The 27,863-nt window shown below is 38.9% G+C and overlaps 1 protein-coding gene across 13 annotated transcripts in view; it reads left to right on the top strand.

The window, feature by feature from the left end:
• The window catches only part of TENM3 (teneurin transmembrane protein 3), a 614,727-nt gene that overhangs the window by 495,614 nt on the left and 91,250 nt on the right, over window positions 1–27,863 (top strand). For all 13 annotated transcript variants that reach the window (XM_058669959.1, XM_058669958.1, XM_058669964.1 and 10 more), the window contains 6 exons: window positions 1,773–1,987; window positions 7,224–7,434; window positions 7,856–7,957; window positions 8,154–8,348; window positions 9,420–9,620; window positions 16,418–16,603. In XM_058669959.1, coding sequence (XP_058525942.1) covers window positions 1,773–1,987; window positions 7,224–7,434; window positions 7,856–7,957; window positions 8,154–8,348; window positions 9,420–9,620; window positions 16,418–16,603 — 1,110 coding nt within the window. The remainder of the gene's footprint in view (window positions 1–1,772; window positions 1,988–7,223; window positions 7,435–7,855; window positions 7,958–8,153; window positions 8,349–9,419; window positions 9,621–16,417; window positions 16,604–27,863) is intronic.

Below are 27,863 nucleotides of genomic sequence, written 5' to 3'. Positions count from 1 at the left end.
ATAAACTGGCGCCAATATGGGATTCTGGAGCATGCAAGGCAAGGACTTTAGCCTCTAGGCTACCGTGTCAGGCCCTTACTTCCTTTTCTAACCAGACGGACATCTCGCTCACTATCACTCTAATACATGTCCAATTCCAAATTCAAATTTTACCTTCCAATTTTACCTCCAAGCTTAACTTGCCTGTGAAATCCTTCAACCTCCGGCCTACAGTTTTGCCTTTTTCTGACCCTTAATCATGGCTTATTTTAGGTTGTTATTTATCTGTGGGTGCAGGTTCTCTAAGCAGGAATTGTCTGTGTGATAGTAGAAACTACACAAAATACAGCAGATGATCTCTTTGATTCAACTCTTTAGTTTACAGGATTATTTCTGTTTATCTCAGTTCTCTGTCCCTTACCGGCACTCTGTGGAAATGAACTCAGTATTAATAACTTCAGAAATAGAAGGCTCCTTTGTCATTAAGATAGTTTACAATGCTCAGATTTGAAGTTTAATCCTCTCAATTTTGAAGTAACAACTTCTCTGGGGAACAGATTTAGTGTTTTTGCTTTTAAAGACAAAATAGGTAGTATGTAAACTTTGTTACCGCTTGGAAAGGAGTGAATTGGTACACATGATTTGTCCCATTTCATTCCCTTCCTCAGCTTTGAAAAAAATAAAAACTGTGCATAAAAGGCAATGTGATTGCGTTACCATGAATGACAAATTATTAAACCTTTCCCTGCAGTTACCTCCTCAGAGTATCTGAGAAGGAACATTAGCAAAGAGTGAAAATGGGAACACCATGCTACAAAAAAGTGCTTTCTAGATCTAGGCCATGCAGTAAGAAAAGTGGCAGAGGTCAGAGTTTTTTGTTCCTACAGATGAAAGAACACTGGGACAAGCAACTTAGTGGCTTAAATTCCCAATCTAGAGGAAAGTTCTGGCAGCTTGTACCCAAAACTTTATGAATGATGAACAGCTAGTCTGCCTGAATTTCATGCCCGGTTCTAGCTCCCCATCCCAGCTTCCTGCTCATGCAGGCCCTGGGAAGCTGTAACTTCTCAAGCGATTGCCCCTGGATGGAGTTCTCACTCGCTGCTTTGGCGCAGCCCCACCCGCCAAACCCCTGCAGGCATTTGGGAGGGAGCCAGGAGACCAGATGCTCTCATTCTGGTGCCTAAACAAACCACCACCACCTGCCTTGAAACAAGCTTCGTGAGATTGAAATCTATCCTTCCTTGCTTCCTCTCAAATACCTCCAGGATTCCTTCTCTGCCTCTTTTATCAGATTTTTCATTCATCTGGTACATACTTGAGAGAGAACTTTGTGAGTCATTGCTGATGACTGTTGATTTTGTTTTTACTTAAGGACTGATTTTTAAAATCCCTGTAATCCATGCTGCTTTAATTTACACTTTAAATTGTTATGGTATGTTTCAAATAACTGATAAGTACCAGACTTAATCTCTCCCAAGAAATAACAAGATATATAATTTGTAAGATAATTATGTTTCAAGTGATGGAGAAAGACCGTAGGTGTGAAAACAGCTTCAGTTATAGACATACCTTGGAGGAAGTGAAAGGACTTTGATTTAAATATCTTAAAACAATATGCTAATTTGAAACTGGCAAACAAAAATCTCACAATGCAAGCTTTTAAAGGAAAAAATATATGATAGCATTTCATTCATCAGGAGGCAGATGAATGAGCATTTAGCAATAAATTCTTTTTGAAAGGAAACCTGTTTCATTTTTTCATCCTTCATCAACAAATCTCTTGCATCCAGGAAAATTAGGTGGATTTACACAAGAAAACAACAGCATAGACTCTGGAGAACTTGATATTGGCCGAAGAGCGATTCAGGAAGTTCCTCCCGGGATCTTCTGGAGATCACAGCTCTTTATTGATCAGCCACAGTTTCTTAAATTCAATATCTCTCTTCAGAAGGATGCATTGATTGGAGTGTACGGCCGAAAAGGCTTACCACCTTCCCATACTCAGGTAAGAGCCGACTGTGTTGTCAATAAAATGAAAACTGCTAGTTGCCTTTTCTTAATGTTATTCTGTTTCTCACATCTAACTGTTGGGTTAACTGACTGCTTTTAAACTAATCTTTTACAGTGGAAACAATTTTAAGGGTATGTTACACTTGTTTGGAGGGTTTAAATCAGCAGTAGAAAGTGTATTTTCTTCTTGACTTGCTTGGATTGATTAAAATTTGCTTTACGTGGATAGTAAGTTACTGAGCACCGTTTGACCAGACATTTCCAAATGTTTCACGCTGATTTGGTGGCAATTTCAGATGGTCTTCCTCCTTCCGTGTGACACATGCATTGCATGGTCATTTGTACTGTGGTCATTCTGTCAAAGACATACTTTCAAAATGTATGCCAGTGAATAAAGAAATTACCATAACCACAAATATGATAATATGAACTTTATCAACTCAAACTACTAGTCCCCTTCTAAAATGATGAGATAAAGTAAGACAAAACCCAAATGATGAGTTGAAGAGGCAAAGGAGCTTTCAGGTAAGATCCCATTAGCGTGATACTGAGCATAATTCAAAAAACCTGTATCATGAGTTGAGCCACTTTAAAATATCATTTGCATGAAAAGCCCCCTCACAATGACAGTCACCTATAGCAGAATGTCTTGGTGTTTAAAGCTGCCAGCAGGCCCCAAGGTCACCAAGAGTGAGGCAATAGTGTTCCTAGGCAGTAAGAACAACCAGAGACAGTAAAGAATATCCACTTTATTATGCACAAATTACAACTTTTAAAGGCTAAGGAAAAGGAAGCAGGAGGGTGTCTTCCAGTAGTCCCCCACCCATCTAAGACGCTGTAATTGGCTTTAAGATGTATCTTTTTCCCTAGACCTGCTAGTCATGTCAGAGGTCGTGTTCCAAAGGCAGGGCTGGAAGCCGTACCTCAGGTCATGGGCAGGTAAGCGATGAGCCATACCCACCACGTGGCAGGCCGGAGACCAGGAACGATTGCCCATAAGACTGCTATCAGTAATTCCATTAATATTTTCATAATCTAATGCTGGGTCATGGGGAGCAGGTAGTTAGCCTAGCAGTTCAGATGGCTGCATCCCACATCGGAGGACTTGAGAGTTCACTTCCATTTGTTGTTCCTGACTCCTGCTTCCTGCTGGTGACATCCTGGAGAGGCAGCAGTAATGCCCACCGAATAATTAGGTTCCTGCCTCCAACGTGGGAAACTTGAGTTGTGTTTCTCTGGCCTGACTTCAGCCCAGTCTTGGCCACTGCAAGCAGTTGAGAAAGGATTTGTCCAATGGGAGCTTTTTCTGTCTCTCTGCCTCTCTAATGAATCAAAAAAATTTTGAAATGAATAGCTGAATAACATAAACAAGCCTCAGTAATGTCCAAAAAATTGCTTAATTTACCTAACATAAGAATTCAGACTTTTCCCAACATTGTTATGTTAGTAAGCAGGAATTTCAATAATTGCAATAACTGATTAGTTAAAACAATTAAGAGCACTTAGAGTTGCACTTAAAAATCTATTTCTTTACTTATTGAACTTCAACCTAATCTTAATTTGATCTGTACAGTAAGGACTAGAGAATTTTATGTGCACTCTCAAGGATTATGTTCAGAGGCATACATGTATCTTATGGCTGTAATATGTTTAAATATACTTTAGTGGATTCACTTTTCTTTTTCATGTCTGTATTATAAAAGAAAATGCTTTGGATCCTTACCCATCAAGTTCCTGTGTACTAGTGTTCAATCTTAAATTTTAGATGTGACTTAAGTTCTTGTTATAGGTATCATTGACCAGGGTGCGTTAACTACATTTTTAATTGTGCGCCTGCAGCTTCTGTTGCAGCAGATCGATTGCATTTGTAGCAATAGTCCAGTGCTATTTGAAAAAACAGTTTTACACTGAAACCACTTACAGAATTATTCTTTCTGTAATTTAAGAAATAAACCCCTGTATTAAGCACAATCATGAGCATGCAACTTAGAATGCAGATTACAGAAAATAATTTAAGTTAAAAATTGTGTATTGTGTGTACATAAATAATGAAAGATTTATTTAAAGACGTATGGTTGACTTTTTTTGCAAGTTATAACAGAAGATTAAGGAAATAAAAGGAGTAGTGTCAGGTTTTCTCATAATTCTAACATTTAAGTACAATACATATAGTATCTTCTGCTACAATATACGAATTGAAGCAGGTTATGCATTTCTTAAAAGCTTCACAGTTATTAGAATTCCTTTCTCTGGTTTATTCAAGATCAGTAGAGCAAACAGCTGTTTCTGAGTTCAGTGTTTAAACATGAAATATGCTATAAAGCAACCCAAATTGAACATTTCTCTGTTTCTGGGGAACGTTAAATAAGTCAACCTGAAATAATTAAAATTGGCCAGCCATTCAGAATAGTCACTTGAGTTTTGAAAGTCTTTGTGACCCTTTATAAAACTGTTCATTTGATTGTTGCCAAGGAATCAATGGCTTCCTTCTCCCTGGTGCCCAATTCTTTTTCCTGGACAGTTAGAAGCCTAAGGAAGCAAGGCAACATTTTACAGCTAAGTGTGTCTTGGCATTTTAGCACTTTTACGTGAAGACTGTGTTAGAAAAGGCTTTGGGAAGCTTGGTGCACACTGTTACCACTTCCCGACTGTGGCCCACAGAAGTCACGAAGCTTCTCTGAGCCTCTGTTTATTTTTAAAATGAGGAAACTGGATGACTTGAGCTCTGAAGTCTCCTGCATCTGTTGTTCCAGTGAGATACAGTAAGACTGTGCTACCACTCAAAACTTGATTGGAGGACACAGTGGCATTCACTGAGTTCTCATCAATTTAATAAAATAACTGAATTAAACATAGATGATTTTTTTGTTCAGAACTATCAAGATAGTTGAAAAAGCTCTATTTACATGTTAATAGCCTTGATAGTCAATAAAAGTTAATAAACATGGAAAATCTTACATTTTACAAAGGACTGTTAATGCATTGTAATTTAAAACATCCTTAAAAGTAAAGAATTCTTAAAATATGTTTGTTAGTATTAAATCACATCATAAGAAAGTGGCCTATGAAGTGGGCTTACTAGTTCAGGGAGGTAAGTCATCATTTGGGACCCCCAGATTGCATATCAGAGGGGCTGGGATCAAGTTGCCCTTCTGCTTTGCATTCAGTTTTTTGCCACAGCACATCAGAGCACTGGCTGCTGGCTCAAGTAATCGGGTTCTGGCTACATGTGGGAGACCCAGCTGGAGTTTCTGGTTCCTGGCTTTAGCCTGGACCAGTCTTGGGTGTTGCGGCCATTTAGGCAGTGAACAAGTGGATAAAAAATCTCTTTTCTCCCTCTTCCTCCCTACCCCGCCCTCTCTTTTTCATATAAAAATTATCTTAAAAACATTACTGGTACACTTTATAAAAGAGAAAAACTATGTTTTTAATTTATTTTTATTGGAAAGGTAGATATACAAAGAGGAAGATCTTAATCTGATGGTTTACTCCCCAAATAGCCACAAGAGCCAGAGCTGAGCCAAGCCGAAGCTAGAAGCCAGGAGCCTCTTCCAGGTCTCCCACGTGAATGCAGGGTCCCAAGGCTTTGGGCCATCTTTGACTGCTTTCCCAGGCCCCAAGCAGAGAGCTGGATGGGAAGCAGGGCTGCTGGGATTAGAACCAGTGCCCATATGGTACATTCAAGGCAAGAACTTTACCTGCTAGGCTACCACGCCAGGCCTGAGAAAAACTATTTTAAAGGAAACTTTAACGCTGAAAAAGTTCCAGTTTATATGCAATCTTTGACCGGTACAAGCTCTGTCTCCCAATAGCTCCCCAAAGTAGTGAGAGTGAAGAGCTAGTCTATTAACTTTTTTTCCTCCTTTTTTTTTTTTATTATTGATTACTTTGCATTATGTGACACAGTTTTATAGGCTAGTCTATTAACTTTTATTTCAAAATAGTATAAGAACCTGAGACTGATCGTCACCACCTCCCCCCCAAATAAAACAACAAAAAATAAACATCCATGTTATGAGTAAAGCAAAATTTAGGGTTTTGCTTAGGTGATCACTTTTTGCCCACAGAATAAAGGCTATTAATTCTGCTATCACATATAACTTATTCATTTTAGATAGAGGGGTTTTTAATGTTTAGAATGGAGCTTTAGGTATTTAAAGGACTCTGATGATATAATTGAAACCCCTTACAGAAGAACCTAGAGCTGGATAAATACGTAAGACCTGTCAGGTATCACTTACCAGCGTCACCGGCCCACCACTAGCCATATTGCTGTGTTCATAGTGGGATTCAAATGGTGATTTCTGTAATAAAGGTGACAGTTTTGATTATAGGCTTGAAAAAACTTGAAACTCAACACTTCCTGCCTTTTACTTTTTCAATTTAACTGTGCTGAATATTAGGGGAGGAAAATACTGAGTTCATTGGGCCATAAAAAGAACTTTACCCTGTCACTTTGCCATACTAATAATTAAATCTGATAAGAAAGTGAGTGAACTTACTTTAGATAAGGCAGTCTTCAAAACTGCTGAATTAGTTTTCCTCTGACAATTATAAAGTAGAATTTTAGCAAAATTTTTGAAAATTGATAGTTTTGATATACACACCGATCATGATTTCCTTTCTCTTAAGATAAACATAAAAAATGATAATCAAACCTTTTTTATATGTATCCTTACAGCTGAAACATGTTGTAATGCAGTTCTGCAGCATGAAATAACAAAGTATTTACACGTAAATAGAAATATTTACAGTTCCGACATGGAATTAGATGTTCCGAATTCTGTCAAGTAACAATAGTCAAGCCAATAGTTGTTGTATTACAGTTTGTTACTGTACAGATATCCAATATAATGGAAAATCTTAATAGATTTACTTGCTGGTCTCACCAAATAAGGCTGCTGAGTTTAGAATACAAGTTCATGCAGATTTAGAGTTTTGTCCCCAAACTGCCTAAACTCATCAAACTTTTTATGAATCAGAATTAAATACATTTGGAAACCAAATTGACTAATAAGTGGAAAAAACCAATAGTGTTCAGTTGGTAGGTTCTGTCACCCCTATTCTGAATACATAGGAGGCTTTCACCGTGTGGACCTTTGTATCAGAAACTTCTTTCTAACGTGTCTTTATGGGAGCAAAGGAGAAAAGCTTGACAAGATCAGATCGAGAAGCAGCCACCTTGTGAGAGGTTTTTCTGACTAAATATTGTTCCTGTGCCTCACCCCCAGTATGACTTTGTGGAACTTCTGGATGGCAGCAGGTTGATTGCCAGGGAACAACGGAACCTCCTGGAATCTGAACGAGCAGGACGGCAGGCGAGATCCATTAGCCTTCATGAGGCTGGCTTTATCCAGTACTTGGATTCTGGAATCTGGCACCTGGCTTTTTACAATGATGGGAAAAATGCAGAGCAAGTGTCTTTTAACACCATTGTTATAGGTAAGAACCATCTTCAGAGCCCAAAGTTTAGCCATGGCCTAAGCGCCTTGTTAAACAGAAATGAAATTATCTTCACCCAACCTGAGGGATTCTTGGGATGTTAAAACCTAGGTAAACATGTGAGAGATAGTTTTACGTTATTTAGTTGTGAATATGTGATAACCATGAAACATTGGAAGAAAATATCATTTGGAAATACTTTGGGGGATGAATGCATCGTGAAGGCACTTGAAAATTTTGCATTTGAAGTAGCAGTGGCTGCTGGTTTGCTCTGCTCTTCACATAATTTGGTACAAATGAAGCCTTTAATTTTTGGTTATAGCATAAGCCATCCATACTTTAGCGCCTAATTAAATGATCCGCTGCTAGTTTACCCTCTGCCAGGGGCTGGCTGTCCAACAAGTGTTCTTTGTCTTTTCAGAGTCAGTGGTGGAATGCCCCCGAAATTGCCATGGAAATGGAGAGTGTGTTTCGGGAACTTGCCATTGTTTTCCTGGCTTTCTGGGTCCTGATTGTTCAAGAGGTATGGAAGTGAGGTTTTTTTGTTTTCTGAAGTCGATTTAAATACGCTGTAGAAACACAACTAGTTCAGAAAACCACCAAGACAAGGAAGCAGGGAAAGAAATGAGCATATCGCTTGTTTCAGCAACGTGTCTTTTCTTTCGACAGTGCCGTGGAAAATGTGGCTGTTAATTCCTCTGTCGTGTTCTGTTTCACAGCAGCCTGTCCAGTGTTGTGCAGTGGCAATGGGCAGTACTCCAAGGGCCGCTGCCTCTGTTTCAGTGGCTGGAAGGGCACCGAGTGTGACGTGCCGACTACCCAGTGTATTGACCCACAGTGTGGAGGTCGTGGGATTTGTATCATGGGCTCTTGTGCTTGCAACTCAGGATACAAAGGAGAAAATTGTGAAGAAGGTAAACATGTCAATATTTACAGAAGCCCATTGTTGTCTTCATAAGGAGGCCGATTAAATCTGTAACCTTGAATTTGGCAGATGGATCTTTCTTTTTATGCTTCCTTATGAAAGTAATTTTGATTTCCATATTTATGAATGCATTGTGTCGTTAACATTTTACCTAATAAGAACAACAAATACCAAAGAATTCCTTTGCTCTTTTTCAGGAGCATGAATAATTCTCTTTAAAATTATTCTGAAAACAGTAAGCAAATGTTTATATCTAGAAACCACCTGTGAACTGTCAGGTTCTTTTTGATCTTTTCCCTTTTTTTTCAATTTGTCACATTGATGTCAGTTTCTGAATTATATTTTTGCTTCTCTGGAAAAGCAGAATATTGAACATAGTATTTTAGTGAAAATAGTAAGACATCATGGATTTGTTCCATAACTTTAATAGTGATGAGAGTTAAGATACTCTAAAGTGCAATGAATTGTTTTTTTCAAAAAGGAAAAAAAAACACCATTTATTCAATCAAATTGATTTTATTGATCTGCACTCACAAAGTAATGCAATTAAGTCTCTGGAATTAAATTTTCAGGCCATTGACCCTACAAGTGTAAAGTTTTATTGAGTCAAATTTCTAAATTAAATCTCATCATCTAAAGCACATTAGAGTGAATTAAGAAGGATAGAGAGTGTGCAACTCATTTGTTTCTCAAACAGTTTGAGGATCCCATACAGCTGTCAGTACCCAGAGGTAGTGAATTAGGTCAGCTGATGCTCATTTTGGTGGCGCATAGACAATACTGACAATTCTTGATTAGGCAGAACAGAGCTCTATAGTCTGCAACCCCAAGAACTTGTTTCTACAATTCAGGAAAATTCCAAACCCTTCCAAGAGTCTCAGTTGCCTAAAAGGCATGATTATATTATAATTCTTCCCATTTGTAAAAATACATTCTTAAAAATGGTTGATAAATATTAATTATCCATCATGTTCATTTAAATTAGGGTATGATTTGCTCCTGTATTCTGCATGTAGTGTGCTATCTTCTAGATAAAAGTCTTGTCTTTTCTTTATACTAGCTGACTGTCTGGACCCTGGATGTTCTAATCATGGTGTATGCATCCATGGGGAATGTCACTGCAATCCAGGATGGGGTGGCAACAATTGTGAAATACTAAAGACCATGTGCCCAGACCAGTGCTCTGGTCATGGAACTTACCTTCAAGAGAGTGGCTCCTGTACGTGTGACCCTAATTGGACTGGCCCAGACTGCTCAAACGGTGAGGTTAATAAATGTAGTACAGCTGTGCCCTTACTATTGCTTAATGAGCATTATAATGGTTTCGTTTTTGAAGTATGCATAAAACTTGGTACAAATTTTGGTTAAGTGGTTATTTATACAACTAAATATAAGAAGTAAAGAAATGTGGCTGTCTTGTAAAAAGGAAAGAAATAGCTTTAGTCAATTTGTCATTAAAATTTCCCCTTCAGTATTATTGGCAAAAGTAATCTTTCATTTGTGTAAGATACCTTGTCTCACTTTATAGAACTACTAATTGAAGCTGTCTTCCTTGTAGGTCTGTATATAGCTTGAGGATATAAGCACATTATCTCATCAACAGCAAAGCCTCAATTAAGACTTGCTTGACAACACAAGGCTAAACATGATCAAAATAAAGAGTATACAAATTTAAACTAGTACAGGATCACATAATGATTCAACAGTGAGTTTTTAATTATACTGTGATTTTAATAAAAAATTACAAGTCATCGTTAGTCCTGATGTCATGAGCACCTGTTAGTGTGTATCCTGTGAAAGGCCCTGTAGAAACAAGAGTCAAAAATGATGCTGACCTCTAGAATGGTGGTGTTCATGACCCAGAGTCTTCCATTTTTGCTTTCTGACCTTTTACCTCTATCCTTGTTGGATTCACACAACATGAACAATTTTACAAAGTGAAATAAACCGTCTTTCCAAATCTGGCCTTTTTCTTTAAATGCTAATTAACTAGAGCCCAGTAATTTCTTACACGACCCACTCCTCAGTCACACAGTTTGAGAAGATGCCATTCTCATTTAGGAGATTATATAATTAGGGCAATAAAATGAACACAAGTGAAATAATTAGAAATCAATGCATTCCAATTTCATATTATATTGTGTTTGGAATAATATGCTAAAGGAGTGATCCTAAAGTATTGCAAGTTTTCAGAGAGACTTTTACTAACATTTCTTGACTTTCATTTAAACATGGCTGCCTGAAAAGGAGGGGAGTATATTTTTTGGATGGGGAATAGTATTAAAGAATATAGAACTGTAACTAGATTATGTGTCAGCAGACAGGAACAGTGAGTCATGGATGGCTGAAAGACAAGTAAGAGGACTTTGCCAGAACTGTGAAAGATGATGAGGACTTGATTTAGTTTGTAGAGAATAGAAATGAACGTTAAAAATCTGAGTGACATTTTTAAAGGAAAGATAGAAAAGGCTTTTTCAAGATATGGAATATGTAAGCTTGGTGAAAGGGGGAATCAATCTGAAGCCAACATTTGGGTTAATGTTAGCACCACTGAATGAGGTGCAAAAGCCAGGGAACAGAGGACTGGTTCAAGAGAAAGTGGATGCATGAAAAATAGAGAAGGCACTGAGCTCTGCTCCATAATCAAACTGTGTAAACAAACAGTACAATAGAAGAGAAAAAGGAGAATGAGAAGATAGGGCCCTACACAGTGGCCTAGTGGCTAAATCCTCACCTTTTACGCACCGGGACTCCATACGGGCACAGGCTCATATCCTGGCTGCTCCACATCCCATCCAGCTCACTGCTTGTGGCCTGGGAAAGCAGTAGAGGATGGCCCAAAGCCTTGGGACCCATATGAGAGACCTGGAAGAAGCGCCTCGCTAATGGTTTAGGATCAGCTCAGCTCAAGCCATTGCAGCCACTTGGGAGGTGAACCAGCAGACAAAAGATCTTTCTCTCCTTCTTTCAGTAAGCCTGCTTTTCCAATAAAAATAAATCTTAAAAAAAAAAAAAAGGTAGAGGATAGGGATCGTTAGAGGGGAAGGATAAGTAGGAGAGAGTGGACAAGTTTGGCTAGCAGCATTAAGTCCATGAAAGCCTTGTGTAAAAGCATAGGATTGGTCAAGTCATTCTGCTTGTGGTCCTCGTGGTCCTCACTGTGGCCCTCTTCTGTACACCTGCTGCCTAGCAGTGTCTAGGGAAGAACATAGACTCTGGAGCAAAGCTTCCAGAGTCTGTGAAGTCCAGGTTCAAATATTGGACTCGTCATTCAGCAACTGTTTGATATTGAACCAGTTATTTAACTTCCCTGTGTCTTGAGATTTGTTTTTTTAATCTAAAAAGTGTCAGTAACAATAATATTCCCTTATACGATTATGGTGAATATAGTTGGAAAACACTTAGACTAGTTCCTTAAACAAAGCTAAATTCAGTGCATATTGACCATTAACAAAAGTGGTAGTGGAGATCAGTAGTTGTTGTGGGACTAGTATTCCAAAAGTTGATTGGTTTGTCACACTTAATTCCTGATCGATTCAGAGGGCTTCCAGAAAAGTATTGATTGGACATGATTCCTCCAATGTGGAAATCATGACATGTAAATTATTTCATTTTTTTAGTCTGACCTAAGAGTCATAAAACTAAATGAAGTCTTTCTTGGTAGCTAATTCACATACTTATTTTAGGAAATTAGAAATCTTGTCGTATTCATGGGACTGGCAGTTTGGTACGGTGGGTTAAGCCACTGTCTGTGATACCAGCATACTATATGAGTACCAGCTGTAGTTCCAGCTGCTCCACTTCTGATCCAGTTTCCTGTTAATGTGTCTGGAAAACCACTGGGAGATGGTCAAGAACTTGGGCCCTGCCGCAGAAATGGGAGACCTGAGTAGAGTTTCCAGTTCCTTGCTTCTTCCTGTTCCATCCCTAGCCGTTGCAACCATTTAGGGAGTAAAGCAGCAGATAGTTCTCATTCTATGTGTTCTCTTCTCTCTGTAACTCTGCCTTTCATGTAAATAAATAAATCTTTAAGAAAAGTTGATAGTTTTCATAAATTGCTCTTTCCTGACATTTTTAGATACTGGGTTATATCTGTGCCACCCTGTGAATCAATATCAACATGATAGATTTGTCTGTTATCCTTTTTTACTACAAATTGAATCTTAGAAGCTCACACTGAAACAGATTTTATAGGCTAATTGATAAAACCAGTAAAACTTTTCTCATGAAGTCTGACATTGCTTAAAGAGACTCTTTTTTCCTTTCTCCATACAACTCTTCATTTCTCATGAGATGAATTTTCTTCCTCCTGTTTCCATACCTTTGGTTCACCTCCTTCTTCCTGACCTCACCTTCCTCTTCTCCCTTCTTTCCGCATTCTGATTCCTCAGTCATCTTCTCACCAAATACATCTAGAGGTAGTAGATTTATAGCAGATCTGTGTATTGCTTCATAGAACCACTGTTTGATTTAGATAGCATGAGGAGCTGGAGAGTTTGGTCAGAGGATGTGTAATTGCACAGAACTAGCATATAGAGTATAAATAAGAATAAAAATTGAGGGCTGACTAGAGAGTGTCTTGAATATATTTGTCTAATGAGTCTTAGGAAATCATCACCAGCCAGTGTTTGTCAAGAACAGGTGTGTAGCATTGGATTCAGTAACATTGTATTCTCTCTGGTCTTAAAAATATATTTTGTAATTAGAAATGTCAAAATAGGCATGTAGTTATTTCTGAAGTCCTATGGTTGGCTTTACCAAACACATCATACCAAAAAAATTTTCCAGTTAAGTTTTATTGACAAATCATGTATAGGGCCCGGCGGCGTGGCCTAGCGGCTAAAGTCCTCACCTTGAACGCCCCAGGATCCCATATGGGCACCGGTTCTAATCCCGGCAGCTCCACTTCCCATCCAGCTTCCTGCTTGTGGCCTGGGAAAGCAGTCGAGGACGGCCCAAAGCTTGGGGACCCTGCACCCGCGTGGGAGACCCGGAAGAGGTTCCTGGTTCCCGGCATCGGACCGGCACACACTGGGCCTGTTGTGACTCACTTGGGGAGTGAAACATCAGATGGAAGATCTTCCTCTCTGTCTCTCCTCCTCTCTGTATATCCGGCTTTCCAATAATAATAAATCTTAAAAAAAAAAGACATAATCATGTATATAATAAAGTTACTTGGTTCAGGGCTCTTCTGTGTCCATCAGTAAAATAGGAATATAATAGTAGCTGTGAAATAATACTGGTTTAAGATAATATCATTCTAATTTACTTCTCACAATTATCCAAGTAGGAACAAGCATAATACCCCTCTTTTTTTTAACCATACAGAGTTATTATAATACCTTAGTTGAATTATTTTATAAAAGGTAATTTGTAATTGATACTAAATAACTCATTTGGTAATTCCATGCTCTTCATAAAATGATATTTCTAAGAATAGCTTTAAAGGGGGATATAAATGTTAATTAAAACACGAAATTAGCAGCCCAGATTATGTATTATTTTGCATATTCAAACTATTTTTTTCTCATGCTGATGTAATTATTTTGCTAGTTGAAAATGTAATTTTACCTACAGGCAAAATGACTACTTGGTCGTAGGAAGTGGGGTATTCTATTTGCTTTTACAGGTCCAGTGCAAACCAAGAGCTTAACATCTAGCTGTCAATACAGATAGCTCTCTTCTTTGGAACAAAGGAGTTACGTACAGAAAAATTCATTATACCATTCCATTAACTACAAAAAGGAAACCTGAAAATAATAGTAAAGATCTCAAATGTGCTTACGTTCAGCCTGTGAAACTATCCAGTCTTAGATGCCTCCAATTTATTTAACTGTTGCACAGTTCTCACTTAAAGCTCATAAAAATATTATTGTTAATTTATATCTGTGGCTAAAAATTAACTAGTTGTATGATTCTGACTAAGTATATTCCAAAAGGAAACACTTTGCTAGCTACCTCTTGGGTTGTTTTGGAAATGACCTTCAGATATCCAAATTCAATAGGAGAGTAGATTGCACAGCTGAAGAAACATTTGGTTAAGCTGTGAAAAGAGAAGAGATGAATTATTTCCAGCAGGAAGTTTATTGAAAGCAACGGAGCTTGCCTCTATCTTCATCAGCAGTTTGTCCATTAATTAGCCCTTCAATTCCACTTCAATTAAATTAACTCTAATTAATAAGTTCATTACAAAGATTGACGCACCTTGCTCAAAGCTAGTGTGCTGAATGCTGATAAACACCCTCACCCTAATGAAAAATTGATTAGATTGAATAAAAAAGGTACCTCAGAAAGATACCTTTGCTTTCTAGAACTGGGTTGATGCTGTGTTGCTCTGAAGTGAATCAAACTCTCCTGGATCTCTTAATCAAAAATTTAGTTCAAAGGAGATAGAAAATATGGCAGACACACATACGTATGTACACACATACATCCACACACACACCCTGCCCTCTTCAGTTGGTATTCTTGGTTGTTGTTTATTAAAAATGCTACAACTTTCATAGTATTTCATGGTATTTAGAGTCCGCTTCAAAGGTACAGAATTCTGATGTCAAGAAATGTTTTCTTGGAAAGAATTGGGGGAAATAGAAGCCTATTTACATACCTAAACATTTAAATGCATAATTAAAAATGTTGTCCATTTTCCATTTGTTAGAAATTACTTAGTTTTACTGTTCAGCATTTGTACTTTTTTTGCAAGAAAACCAAAACAATGGTCATGTGATCTTAAGAAAAAAAAACTGCATTTTAACATGTAAACAACTTTGTAAAAGTGCTCTTCCAAGTTTCTTCTGTCACTGTGTTTCAGTTAGTTCAAGTCAAACAAAGCTTTGAAGATAGCTGTAAAAATAACAGTGCTAATCTTGCATAATACGTTTTAAAATCACTTGTTCACATGTGCTCTTTACGGTAATCCAGTCTTTGAAAATTGTGGGTTTTTTTTTAATGGCATAGTGAATAGTTATATCTATATGTTATTAAATTGATTTTTTAATATGTACATTAAGCAATTTGTATCTGTCAACACGATGGTATTTACAAAACAAGAAAAAGAACAGTTTTTTTATTTAAATAGCATGTGTGTGTCAGAAAAAAGCTAATGTATTCTGTAATAGATTCTTCTTAATGAAAGTTTCTGAATGTTTTAAACATCTGAGCAGTACCATTATAAATAACCTTTTCACACCTTACTATGTTGTGAAATCTGAATCCTGTCAGATGCGTGAGATGGTTATTGAAATTTCTTCATTAATTCGGTGTGTATGTGTTTTCTAAGCTGCCAGTAATTACTATTTGTATATATATAATATATATATGTTATATACATACATATATATATGGAGAGAGAGAGAGAGTTTCTTTATGGTTTTTTACAATCAAAATATTTTATGTGTAAAATAAGAAATTATTCTTAACAAAAATTTTGTGTGGTTTATACGCCATTACAGCAACATATAAAATTAAGTGGTGGATAAAAAAGTGAAGTTATCGTGTGTATATATATTTATTTATTTATTTATCTATCTATCTATCTATCTAGAGGATCTGTGTCGTGTAGACAATTATACCATGAAGTGGAGATATAGTGCAATATGCATCTCTACCTCTGAATAAAAGATGAACTCCCAGTGAAACTGTTAAATATATCTTGACACTAGAGTGCTGGACTTTCTACCATTATCTATACCCACAATGTCAGGATACGCTTAAATAGCAGAACGACAGACTTAATGCCTGTTGTTAAAGGACTAAACTATTGCCACAATTTAGGGGAAAGCAGTGAGAAGAAAAGGGGGTGGGGAGGGTGGAAGGGGAAATCCCTGAGCTTAAGGAACTATATTATGAAAAATAAAGAATTTATTTTTTAAAAAAGTGGAATTCTACCATTTGTCATTTCCAGTTATCAATGTTGAGATTTTGTTAGGTTGCAAATGCTTTTAATTGCTGTTGAGTGACTTTGCTTTTCAGTTAAGCAAATTTGATTTTAGGACGTAACACTGCTTGTTCATTCCTCGTCTCACCCTCCATTGTCCCTCCCTGTTTTTTTCCATGCAGAAATCTGTTCTGTGGACTGTGGCTCACACGGTGTGTGCATGGGGGGCACTTGTCGCTGTGAGGAAGGCTGGACAGGCCCAGCATGCAATCAAAGAGCTTGCCACCCACGCTGCGCAGAACACGGGACCTGCAAGGACGGCAAGTGCGAGTGCAGCCAGGGCTGGAACGGGGAGCACTGCACCATCGGTAGGCTCACTGAACCCTCCTGTCTGTCCTGTCCTCTGTGCGCCCACAAAGCGCCCATTGTGGGCTGTTTCCAACACGGACGAACCTTATCTCTTCACATCAATTTTTACTCATCTCTCTTCAAGAGGAATTTTTGTGGTTGTCACTTTCCAATGACGAGTCAGTTCTTTTTAGAACTGTCATAAAGATATAAGAATTTTTTATTCACTGTTTTTGGTGATTGCCACTTCTTATTTATAAATTAACTTTCATGAATATTGCCTCCTAGCATCCCATATTGCCTTGTTTTAATAGCGGTTATGGTTTGATTGGGGTTTTTTTTTTTGCTTTAAAAATTGAAATATAATTTTTCAAATATGTGGCCTTATTGGCCCTTAAATCATACATCAACTTGCTGATATATTCAATTTAAAAAGTTTGACTTTTTATGACATTATTTTGTAGTACTGTAACAGATGAATTTGAAGTGTGCTACAGTTTGTTAATCTATATGCCTAACACTTTTTAAAATATTATTTTTATAGATCAATGATCAAAATAGTGCCTACGGTAATAATATTAGTGTATAACTGTTTAGTAGATCCATATTTTTAAGATAATCAGTATCTTTGCTCTTACACTGAGTTATTACAATTAGATGTTCATTTAAAAAACAACAGCAAAAAATGAGTAATACAGTTAAAACTCACTTCAGTGAGAGTGTGCAGCATTAATTATTAACAATGTCATTATATAAAAACGTTCAGAATTTGAAAGTAAAATATGGTAAAGCTGTTGATTGGGGTAGTGTCTGTAGCTTCCGTCCTCTGATATATCTGTAAGTATTATACACTTTACCTTTGTGCTTACAGGAATCAGTGAACTAGCAACTTTATCATAGAATTGAAATCTTGTGCTTTCTAAGTTGTCCCACATGCATCTTCATAGATTTCATATAAGGATTTTTCTGATCTTACATTCCTGACATCAGTTTTGAGGGTGCCGCTGCCATTCCTTTGTTTGGCAATCAGCTAGAAGGACTCAATATTCAGAAGTGGTTGCGCTTATAGTTCTAGTTGAGAACATTGATCAGGAAGGGAGAAAAACATGTCTGGCAAAGTCTAGAGGGACTCTATGCACAGGCTTCCTCTTCCGCTGGAAAAAGTCCTGGAGCTTGCTCTACAGTGGAGAAATGCGTCACTGTGTGGCCAGTGTTTCTGCCCTGGCTGCCCATGGGTGGCTCAGATCTCAAGGTTTTTGCTGGGGCTGTCCAAGGGCATAATCCCAACCACTGCTACCCAAATTCCAGACTCCCAAAAGAAAACTAGATGTTTAGAGCCCAGTAGGTAAGACAACCTTATTAACATATGGGAAACATTCAGATTTCCAGAGGCCAGACCAAGAGCCAGCCTGGAAAGCTCCCATGGAGCAGGCTTGCTATATTAACTCTTCACTGCATTGACATCCATTGGGTCTGCTCCCTGTGTGGAAGACGAGCTTACTGCTTACAGCTGCTTACAGCTGCCTTCTACTGAAGTTGACTGCAACTGCAAACGTGCATCTTTTTCAGTATTTGCAGAGAGCTCATCCCACAGTTCTGTACAGCTTTTCCTTCCTGTAGTCTTTAAAAAGATAGGTTCTATAGTTATAGAACAGTGGATGAGTGATATTCATGTAGACTGTGTTAAGGCAGAAAAAAGTTGACTCTCAAAAACAGTGTGTTTTCCTGTGGACATATAAAGGACAGTGTATTAGCTCCATGACCAGACAGCCCCATATTACAAGCCTTGAAATGCCCTCATTACAGAGGTGGAGCAGAAAGACGCAAAAACATACTTTCTTATCATTCTTCCAATACCCAATCAGAGGAAATGAATCAATTCTAACTGCGAGAGAAAATTATGTATATAACTAATTGTACTTAGAGAGTACAACAAACATTTCTATAAAAATTTGGAACACAGGGATAACCAAAAAGTTATACATAGGCAAATTTAACTTATCAACAACTACTCAATGAATTATCCTATTGATCTTGTTTAACTGTTATTTAGTTAACAGTTACCCATGAGCTGTTGAGCAAATTTTAGTTGTAGGGAAAGAGGATTTTTGTTAGTAGGAAGCCTTTTTATTGCAATGCTGTGTGTCTTGCTGCCATTGTTAACAATTCCATGTTCTATTCCATTCTTTTTTTTTTACTGCTTTTATATTCTACATGAATAACAGTGTAGGAAATAAAGGACTTCCCTCATTTGAAAGTAAATCTAAGTCATGAACCCTTAAAAAGATTAAAGAACCTCTTTATCATTGTTTTGCTCTTCATACTGTTAGGACTAGTTATTGCAAAGTTTGGCATACAAAGATCCACTTGCTTTTCTCTTGCCTATTCAACAATGCTTATATATGTCCACAGTGAATCCTGAAGGGCTATTAGTGAGTGAGTGATTAAGCAACCCAGAAAACTAGTGTCTTTTCTCAATTGGGGTGGTTACCATTCTGAGCATTTCCTCTCAGGTCCGGCAGTTATGTATGTGGCTGAAAGAAACTGCCACTTTATGAAAGAACATTCACACATCAGCAAGATTTTTCTTGAACTAAATTATGCGTCAACTTATTGAATGCAGACAGGTTCATTGAAAGAGTGGTGGAAGAGAAATGAAACAGCTGGACACAAACAAAAGTTCACAATAAAAAGCATAAAGATATTCTTTCATATTTTTATACCACACTTCTGTCTTCATAAACAATGTTCATGCTTTCATACAACCATAGACATTTTGGTAGTGAAAGTAGGTTATGAATTTAGAGTACTCCCTGAACACCCCGTCTCCTAGAAGGATCCCACCCTGATGTTTTTATTAGTCTGTTCATATTTCTTTCTTGTTATGAATCATGTATTCAATGCGTTGAGCATATTCACCCACAGGTTCATTGTCCCAGGTCCTTCTGCTTTCTCAGGTTAGACTTTAACCAGTGAGGCATGTAGCCAGAAAATGAAACAAGAGGAAATCGGCTTTCAGCAGTATTGTGATTAAAATAGCTATTGCTCCCTTCTTCCCCAGAAAGCTTTTATGATTATTAATTTTATTGTAAGGGAAAAGAGAAGTGTCATAAGTGAACCACATGAAATAACCACCAGCACTTACTACTTAGTAGCAAAAGCACTGATACAAATGTTCAACTGTGATGTCTTTCAGGGATCTGTTATTATACTCACGTGCCTACATTTGTTTTCTCTGAGACAGAAAAGATAAACGTGGACTTGCAGGATCTAGATATGGACAATTGAAAAATATATTGGATATAATTACATGTTTCTATAAATAATGGCCATCAGAATATTATATGGCTAACTGTTTTTAAAAACTTAGACCTCTCTGCATTTTAAGAGTTAAGGTAGTATCTGGTAGTTACTAGTCATGACCTAATTCAGTATGTTCACTGTTAATGTATTTAACTGAACTCAGAATCTATAATGCTATAAAGCAACTCAGTTGATATGGCTCTCTGTTTTCTTAGAAAATGGCCCAGTTGATGGGATGGGGTTATATACTCATAGAAACAGTGCAAATACCAAAGATATTTGCAGGCAAAATCAGCAATCTTTTTCTTTTTTTTTTTCCTTTTTTGATCTTAAAATTGTTTGAGAGGTGGAGGTACAGAGACAGGGAGCCTTTATCTGCTGGTTCACTCTCCAGGAGCACATAATGCCTGGAACTAGGTCAAGGCACAGTCAGGAACTCACTCAAGGTCCTATGCTAGGACTTTATCAACTGTTACATTAGAAGGAAGCTGGATGTAAAGGACAAAATCAAGGCTCAGACCTAGCCATTTACAATATGGGATACCTTGATCTTAACCTGTATATTTAAAAAAATGATTTATTAATATGCAAGTCAGAATTAACAGTGAAAGAAGGAGAAACAGAAAGAGGAACAGATCTTCCCCTCCACTAATCATACTCCCCAGATGGCCACGATATGCAGGGCTGTTCCAAGTCAAAGATGGGAGCTTCTCCCGCATGTCCCCATGTTAGTGGCAGGGGTCCAAGTACTTAGGTCTTTTCTTAGGCCATTGGTAGGGAGCTGGAGCAGAAGCGGAGCAGACCATATGGGATTTCAGCATTACAGGCAAGAGGCTTTACCCACTAATGCCAGCTCTGTATATAATCCACAATTTAATGACCACTAAATCAAACATCTGCCCCACAATGAATAAAGTTCTCTCTTATTTACTTGTTTCAAAGGCAGTAACAGAAAAAGATAACAATATTTTCTGTTCGCTCACTTTCCCAAACCCCACCCCAAGTGGGTGGTAGGAAACCCAAGTACTTGTGCCTCTCAGGTATAGCAGCAGAGAAGTACCTCAGAAGCAGCAGGGATGTTGGATGCAGCGCCCCAGGCAATAGCTTAGCTCACTGTGCCAGAACAACAGTTCCAGAATTAATAATTTAAAATATCCCGAGTGTTGAATTATCAGTATCATTAACTTGCAAAATTCAAAGAAACCATTCTTGTGAACATCTGTTGAAAAATTTTACCCCTTTCTTCTCCCTGCTGATGTGTCTATCAGTAGTAGATGATGGCTGAAGGCCTTCATTCCTACCACCCCAATGGAGTCCCTGACTGTTACAGACACTTGTGTAACGGACAGCAAATAGAAGATTGATCGACTCCCCCACACACACCCCCAACACGCGGTCTTTCAAATAAGTAAATCTTTAAAAAAAAGAAAAGGGTTATTTCAAGAGTTATCCATTTGACCTGAGATCACTGGAGATGCTAGATGAGAATGAGACCAGAACAAAGGAAGAGACTGAGTGACACGGTGTATTGTTGACTCCCAGTGGGAGCTGTTAGGAAGGGAAAGAGACTCACGCTCTTCTGTGTCTGCAGAGGAATGATTGTCTTTTAGAAACTAATTTTCAATTCCTCCACCCAAACATAAATGGAAAGACATAGGCTTATAACATGTTAACTCTGGTTAGGTATTAGGGAGAACCTCAATTGGAAAGCATATTTAAATCCGAAAGAATTTTTTTTATCTTTTAAAGTTCATTTATTTGAAGAACAGAGAGAGCATGAGAGCGGGAGCTACTATGTCATTCCTCCAGTATCTGGGGATTGGACCAAGCCAACTCCACATGGGTGACAGGAACTGGGAATTTCATCCAGCTGTCCCACGTGGGAGACAGGAATCCAAGGACTTGGGCCATTATCTGTTGCTTCCAAAGCTTTGTAGCAGAGAAGTTAGATTAGAAATTTAGAGTAGACAGACAAAAACCTATCACACCAAAATCAACCAAAATCTGTGAGCTTTCATTCTAGTGAGCTTTAACAATACCGTGAATGCTTAGGCATTTGTATTTATTCTTACTGTTAGCTTGAGAAGTTTATGTCAAGATTATGCTTTTTAACTTCTTTCCTGCCATTGTCCCAAAATAGTAAGTCTCTTGAGTCTTCTGATCAGAAGAATTTTACAGTCATTCCTGGTTTTCTTGGGCACTTACCAGATTTTAATCTAGAATTTCCTTTTTTAATTCCCACTTTTACTTAAACTTTATTTTTATTTTCTCCGTGCAATGGAACATGGCAAGAAATCTTTACTTTCCAGGTCATTTAGGGTCTGTTTTAAAGGGTACCATGTTTGGCATACCTGTTACTAGTTGATTTTTTTGCCCATTATGCAATTATTGAGCATCTTTCCTATGCCATTTAGTGCTGTTTCTTTTAAAAGTCAGTGCAATATGAGGGAAGCATGGACTTTGAAAATTTAAAAACATTTTAATTTGTTTTTGTTTATATAAAATGAGTGGATTACTCATTTTCATGATATTGATTTTAAAAACATGGGTAGTCCTCCCTCCCCTCTCCTTTTCCTCCCTCCCCAAATGCCCCCATGTTATTTTCTTTGCCTATTATTAAATAACATATTTATTCGCTTCACAGTAACAAGCTTAACTTTGCAATATATTAAAGGTATCATGACATAGCAAGTAGAGAAAAAATAAATTTAAATGGAAATTCTGTTACTCAAGCATATAAATAGCAACTGTAAACAACAATAAAAACATTTTTCTGTGATTTCTATCTTTTCGTGTCCACAGTTATGTTTCTTGGCTATAATAATATTTATGTGATTGGAAGTAGAATAGTTTAAGAGATTTTAGAATTTGAACCCTTGCTATTCCACTGATGAATCTGAATTAGTCTTGTAACCTAAGCATATTTCATCTTACGTGAAGTGTGGATATTTTATATCTGCTAGAATTATTAAACTTAAATAAAATACTAGATTATCATGCACTTAATAAAGTGGCAGGCAAATAGTGCACCATAAATTGGAGTTTTTGTGTTGCTATTTAGAATAAAACAGACAAAATTAAACTAGAAAGTGTTTGGGATACTAATCTTTACCAAAAAGAAAAAGTGAAACAAGATTTCTGCCAAAGGAGTTTAATTAAAAGCACTAATAAGATTTCTGTGTCATTGTTATAAAATATAGCTTAGTCTCAAAATGGATATTGTTTAACCTGAAGGGTGTCTGTTTTGGATTGGGGGTTAGAGAGTTGTTTTTTGAAAATCGTGATGGTGAAAGAAAGGTGGCGTATATTATGGTGTTTTTCTTCTTGTAACTTCTCAAACACAGGGTTGTTTATTGAGCTACATTGATTTTCATGTACTTTCAGGCAATTCAAATGGAAATTCGGCCTAAGGGAAATCCTAATTCCTTTAAGCTGCAAAAGACCAGCTATTTGTTTTTATTCTAATTCTTCAGTACGTTGGGAAACAAGATTATTAATGATCACAAAGACATGCTTTGTTTGCTCAGACAAAACTTAGACACACAGTACTCAGCACACCTCTGCTAAATACCCTGGTTGCTCTGGGTTTTGGGATGCTGCAGATTAGACATTGAAAATGAAATGCACACAGCTGAGGAGTTATCTACTCAGCAATATGGGCTGGGGGTAGGGAGCCAAACTTGCATCAGTGCAGGGTGCTTGGACTAAGTGTTCTAATTCTTAACCCAGATCAACCCAGATCGTGGTGAAATACTGTTTAAACTGTTAAATAATAGATAACAGTCTTGAAAACAAAAGTGTTAAAGGTTTCACTAAGATTAGAAAAATCAACTATTTGTAACTCATAATGCCCTGCTAGTCAGGAATCATAGGAATTCTTTCTCTTTATTCTGCTTTTATCTAGGGTTCCCTCATAGCAATTAGATGCAGGATACCGCATTACACCTACAAATGACTGCTCTGAGAGTCATTGTCAGGATATGAGTATTAACGTATCAGTTAGTGTACCTCAAAAAGGGGGGGGGCACCTTAAAAAAGGCAATCTAGTATCTTGCTGTCTGGGTCTCCAACCAGGCTACTGATGGAATTACTATGAACCTGAAGTTTAAGTAACAGGGTTGTATGATGTGAAGGAAAATTTCCCTTTTACTGCCAAAGCTTTAATGAGATGAACTGACAGTAAGCTAATTAAAAGGAGAAAAAGGGGTGTGTGTGTGTGTGTGTGTGTGTGTAGGGCAGCATCACCAGAGGAAATGTAAATACCCAGTAATCCAATGAGATTCAGGAACTTATATAGGCCTATTCATAAAGAGGGCAGGGAAATGTGTGAACGCACAAGTTAGGGTAGCAAGTGAGTTTTAAGGAAATGAATGGGCCTACAGAACAGATTCTGGGCTGGCGGAAGTTTTTGATCAAATTGAGGAAAGGGTTGGGCTATCACTATAAACCAAGGTGGTCTCAGAGGTGGGGAATGTCCTTCCCTCTGTTGCTGTAAAACTGGTGAAATCATTTGATCTGACCCTGCCAAGACAAATACAGGTGGGACTCGAAATTTACTACATGTGTAACAGGCAAACGTTAGAAGTATCTGAATAGCACGAGACAGAGAAAAGGTTCCCACCTCTGGTTATCTGAAGTAATCTGGAACAGTCCTCTGCACCTGTTGACTTAATCTGGTCTCCTCTGGTGGCTGATGCTTCCTTGGTTGTCTGATGAGATTCCTTGGCAAGAGGACAGGCATTGTGGCAGTGAGTTAACCTGCCACCTGTGATGCAGGCATCCCCTGTGGGTGCCAGTTCCTATCCTGGTGCTCCACTTCCCAACTAGCTTCCTGCTGATGACCTGGAAAAAGCAGTAGATGATGCCCCGATTGTTTTGGGCCCTTGCTGTCCACGTGGGATCTCAGGAGGAAGCTGCTGGCCCCTGACTCTGGCCTTACCCAGCGCTGGCTGTTGTGACCATGTGGAGAGTGAGACAGGGGATGAAAGATCTCTCTCTCTCTAATTCTAACTTTCAAATAAATTATTTTTTAAAACATTTCTTTTGGAAGAAGTATCCTCAACTAAATGAGTTAGAAAGTCTCTTGTTCTGGGACGTTATATCACCCTGTTTCCTTTAATCCGGTGCCCATGAGCCAAAGCACCGTTCTTGGGAGTGTTGTTTTGTGAACCCCATTCTTCACTTGCACAGGAGATCCTGCATGGGGACCGTGTGCTCATATGGTCTGTTAAAACTGTGTCAGCTCAGGTCTCTGCCTCCCTTAATTCTGGCTTCCTTCTCACCACGCTGTTCCTTGTCAAGGTGACATTGGAATACTGCAGTACATCTGCATTGGAGTTCACAGATACGTTTATGAGAAGTGATAGCGTTTCTGTCTGTGGTTGTTGCTGCTGGCCATCCAGGAGTCTTCCTGCCACCCGCAGGCCAGCCTGATGACAGACAGACGGGCACAGAGTATGAGAGCATACTGAAACAGAGCGTGCTTGTGTGGAGCTCTGTTCCACACAAGTAGGTGGGTACTTTAGGAAAACTGGAGTTTGAATTGTACTGAAACCGGAGTTAATCTGTTGAAAATTCCTCTCATCATCAGATACAGAAAATAAATGATCAAAACAGGTTTGACTCCCTGTGGGATGGCAGTGGCTCAAAGCAGTGTCACTCACATCCCCTGTCTGACCATGACTTCCCATGGATACTGATAGTGTCAGTTACGTCATCCTTCAGGGTGGTGGCTCCGTGCTTGGGTGGCCAGGGATTTTACACACCCAGCACCCCATAAGGGTTGGGTGGCAGCAGTATGTCTGTATTCTGCAGCTGCTTCATGTCCTCATCTTTGTTGGAGATAACAGAGGGAGCTATGCTGGATCTGACAAGCCGCAGCGGGCAATGAGAACACAGTACAGTCCGTCAGTGACTCCTGTCCTGGCTGCCCATCTAAGCTAGGTGCACACCGTGGAACAGGCTAGGGGAGAGTTGGATACACACATCCTTAACTGGCACAGGAAGCCAGGGCCTGGACCCTCCTGTAATTATTACCATCCCTTCAAGATCCTCAAGGAAGGACTTGCAAGATAAGATTTGTAGGGTCACCCATCAAGAACTGCAGTTCAACACTGCCTGTTTGTGACCACAGATGCTTTTTGAACTGAATTTGAGAGTAGTACAGGCCTGTGTCTGAGCACTGTGCTAGACAAGCTGACCCAAGCCAAGGCCCACTGGCAGATCGAAGACTGGAAGGGAGCAGCTGACCTGTGTGGCTGGAGAAGAACCAGGAGGTCACTGTATGAGATGCTGAGTGCTAGTTCGATGAGTGTAGAAGCAGACTCTGCTCCAGACACTGGCCTAGCCAAGGTCTTAAGAATCCTGAGAAGTCCAGATGAGATCATGGCTGAGGAAAACTAGCAGGAGGCTGAAGTTTGGTTTGCAGGTTAACCCAGGAGGTCCTGAGCCACAGAGGAGCAGCACATGAATAAGTCCAAGGGCACTGGCCTGCTGCATACCCTCCAGGACACTGAGCTAGAGCTCAATATGAGAGCTGCTGGTAACAGGCATGCAGGCAGTAAAAGGGACCTGCCTCAGATCCCAGCCAGCACAGGACCAAACACTGATCAGTGTTTGTCGAAACTGGACTGGGCGATCTAACCCTGAGCAGTACACGCAGAAATTCCAACAGCTCAGGAGTATCAAGTCACAGCTGGAGCAGCCTGTTCCAGGGACAGAACACCCTCTTCCACAAGCCACCTGCCTCTAGCGCCTTCTCAGTAAGCCAACTCCTGGGCCGCTACAAAGAGATTCCTCTGGGTATGTGGAGGCCTTTGATCTATCAGTACAACTTAAGGGCCTGAGGGGAAGATAAAACCTAGAAATGTAGGTTTTCTTGTATCAGTAATAGAATCGAGGATGAAACTTACACAGATACCAACCAGTATACTGTAATTTCTTTTTGTCTTTGTGATGCATACTTTTCTTTTGATGAAATTATCAAAATTCTTGTATTTGGAAGCCACAAGCCCAGGGAAACCCTGTGAACTCTTTGAATCTATTACTGTGTGATGCCTCCTCTATAAATAGGGTCTTTAAAAGTTCAGGGAAAGGCCCGGCGCAGTGGCCTAGCAGCTAAAGTTCTTGCCTTGAACATGCCATAATCCATTTGGGCGCCAGTTCTAATCCCGACAGCTCTGCTTCCCATCCAGCTCCCTGCATGGGGCCTGGGAAAGCAGTAGAGGATGGCCCAAAGCCTTGGGACACTGCACCCACGTGGGAGACCCAGAAGAGCTCCTGGCTTCAGATTGGTACAGCACCGGCCATTGCAGCCACTTGGGGAATGAACCAGTGGATAGAAGATCTTTCTCTCTCTCTCTCTCTCTCTCTCTCTCTCTCTCTCTCTCTCTCTCTCTCTCTCTCTTCTTTCTCTCTCTCTCTCTCTCTCTGTCCCCCCCCCTCTCTAAATCTGACTTTCCAGTAAAAGTTCAGGAAAATGTGCCTGTTCACACTACTGCTTCCTGTAAGTTTTGAAGGTCCTCTATATCATTGAGTCACAGGAACCCACCAGAAAAAAAATTCTTGTTTAATACAAAATAGTAACATGGACAAAGATAACAAAACTCAAAATAGACTAGGAAAACATCACAGGAAAGCTGGCAGTGAATGTTACCAACTCCATGGGTATTTTTTTAATAATCTACTTATTTATCGGAAAAAGAAACAGACAAAATCTTCCATCTGCTGGCTCATTCCCCAAATGGCTGCAATGGCCAGATCTGGGCCAGTCCAAAGCCAGGAGCCAGGAGCTTCTTCCAGGTCTCCCGCATGGGTACAGGGGCCCAACTAATGGAGCCATCCTCCACTGCTTTCCTACACACATTAGTAGGGCACTGAATGGAAAGTGGAACAGCAAGGACTCAAATTGGTGCTTGTATGCAATGCTGGCACTGCAAGGCGCAGCTTTATCAACTATGCCATATCACTGGCCCCTTC

The sequence above is a fragment of the Ochotona princeps genome, chromosome 11, assembly GCF_030435755.1.
Source record: "Ochotona princeps isolate mOchPri1 chromosome 11, mOchPri1.hap1, whole genome shotgun sequence".
NCBI classification, from domain to species: domain Eukaryota; kingdom Metazoa; phylum Chordata; class Mammalia; order Lagomorpha; family Ochotonidae; genus Ochotona; species Ochotona princeps.
The sequence above is the reverse complement of the archived record's forward strand: the minus strand, read 5'-3'. Positions and strand labels throughout refer to the sequence as shown.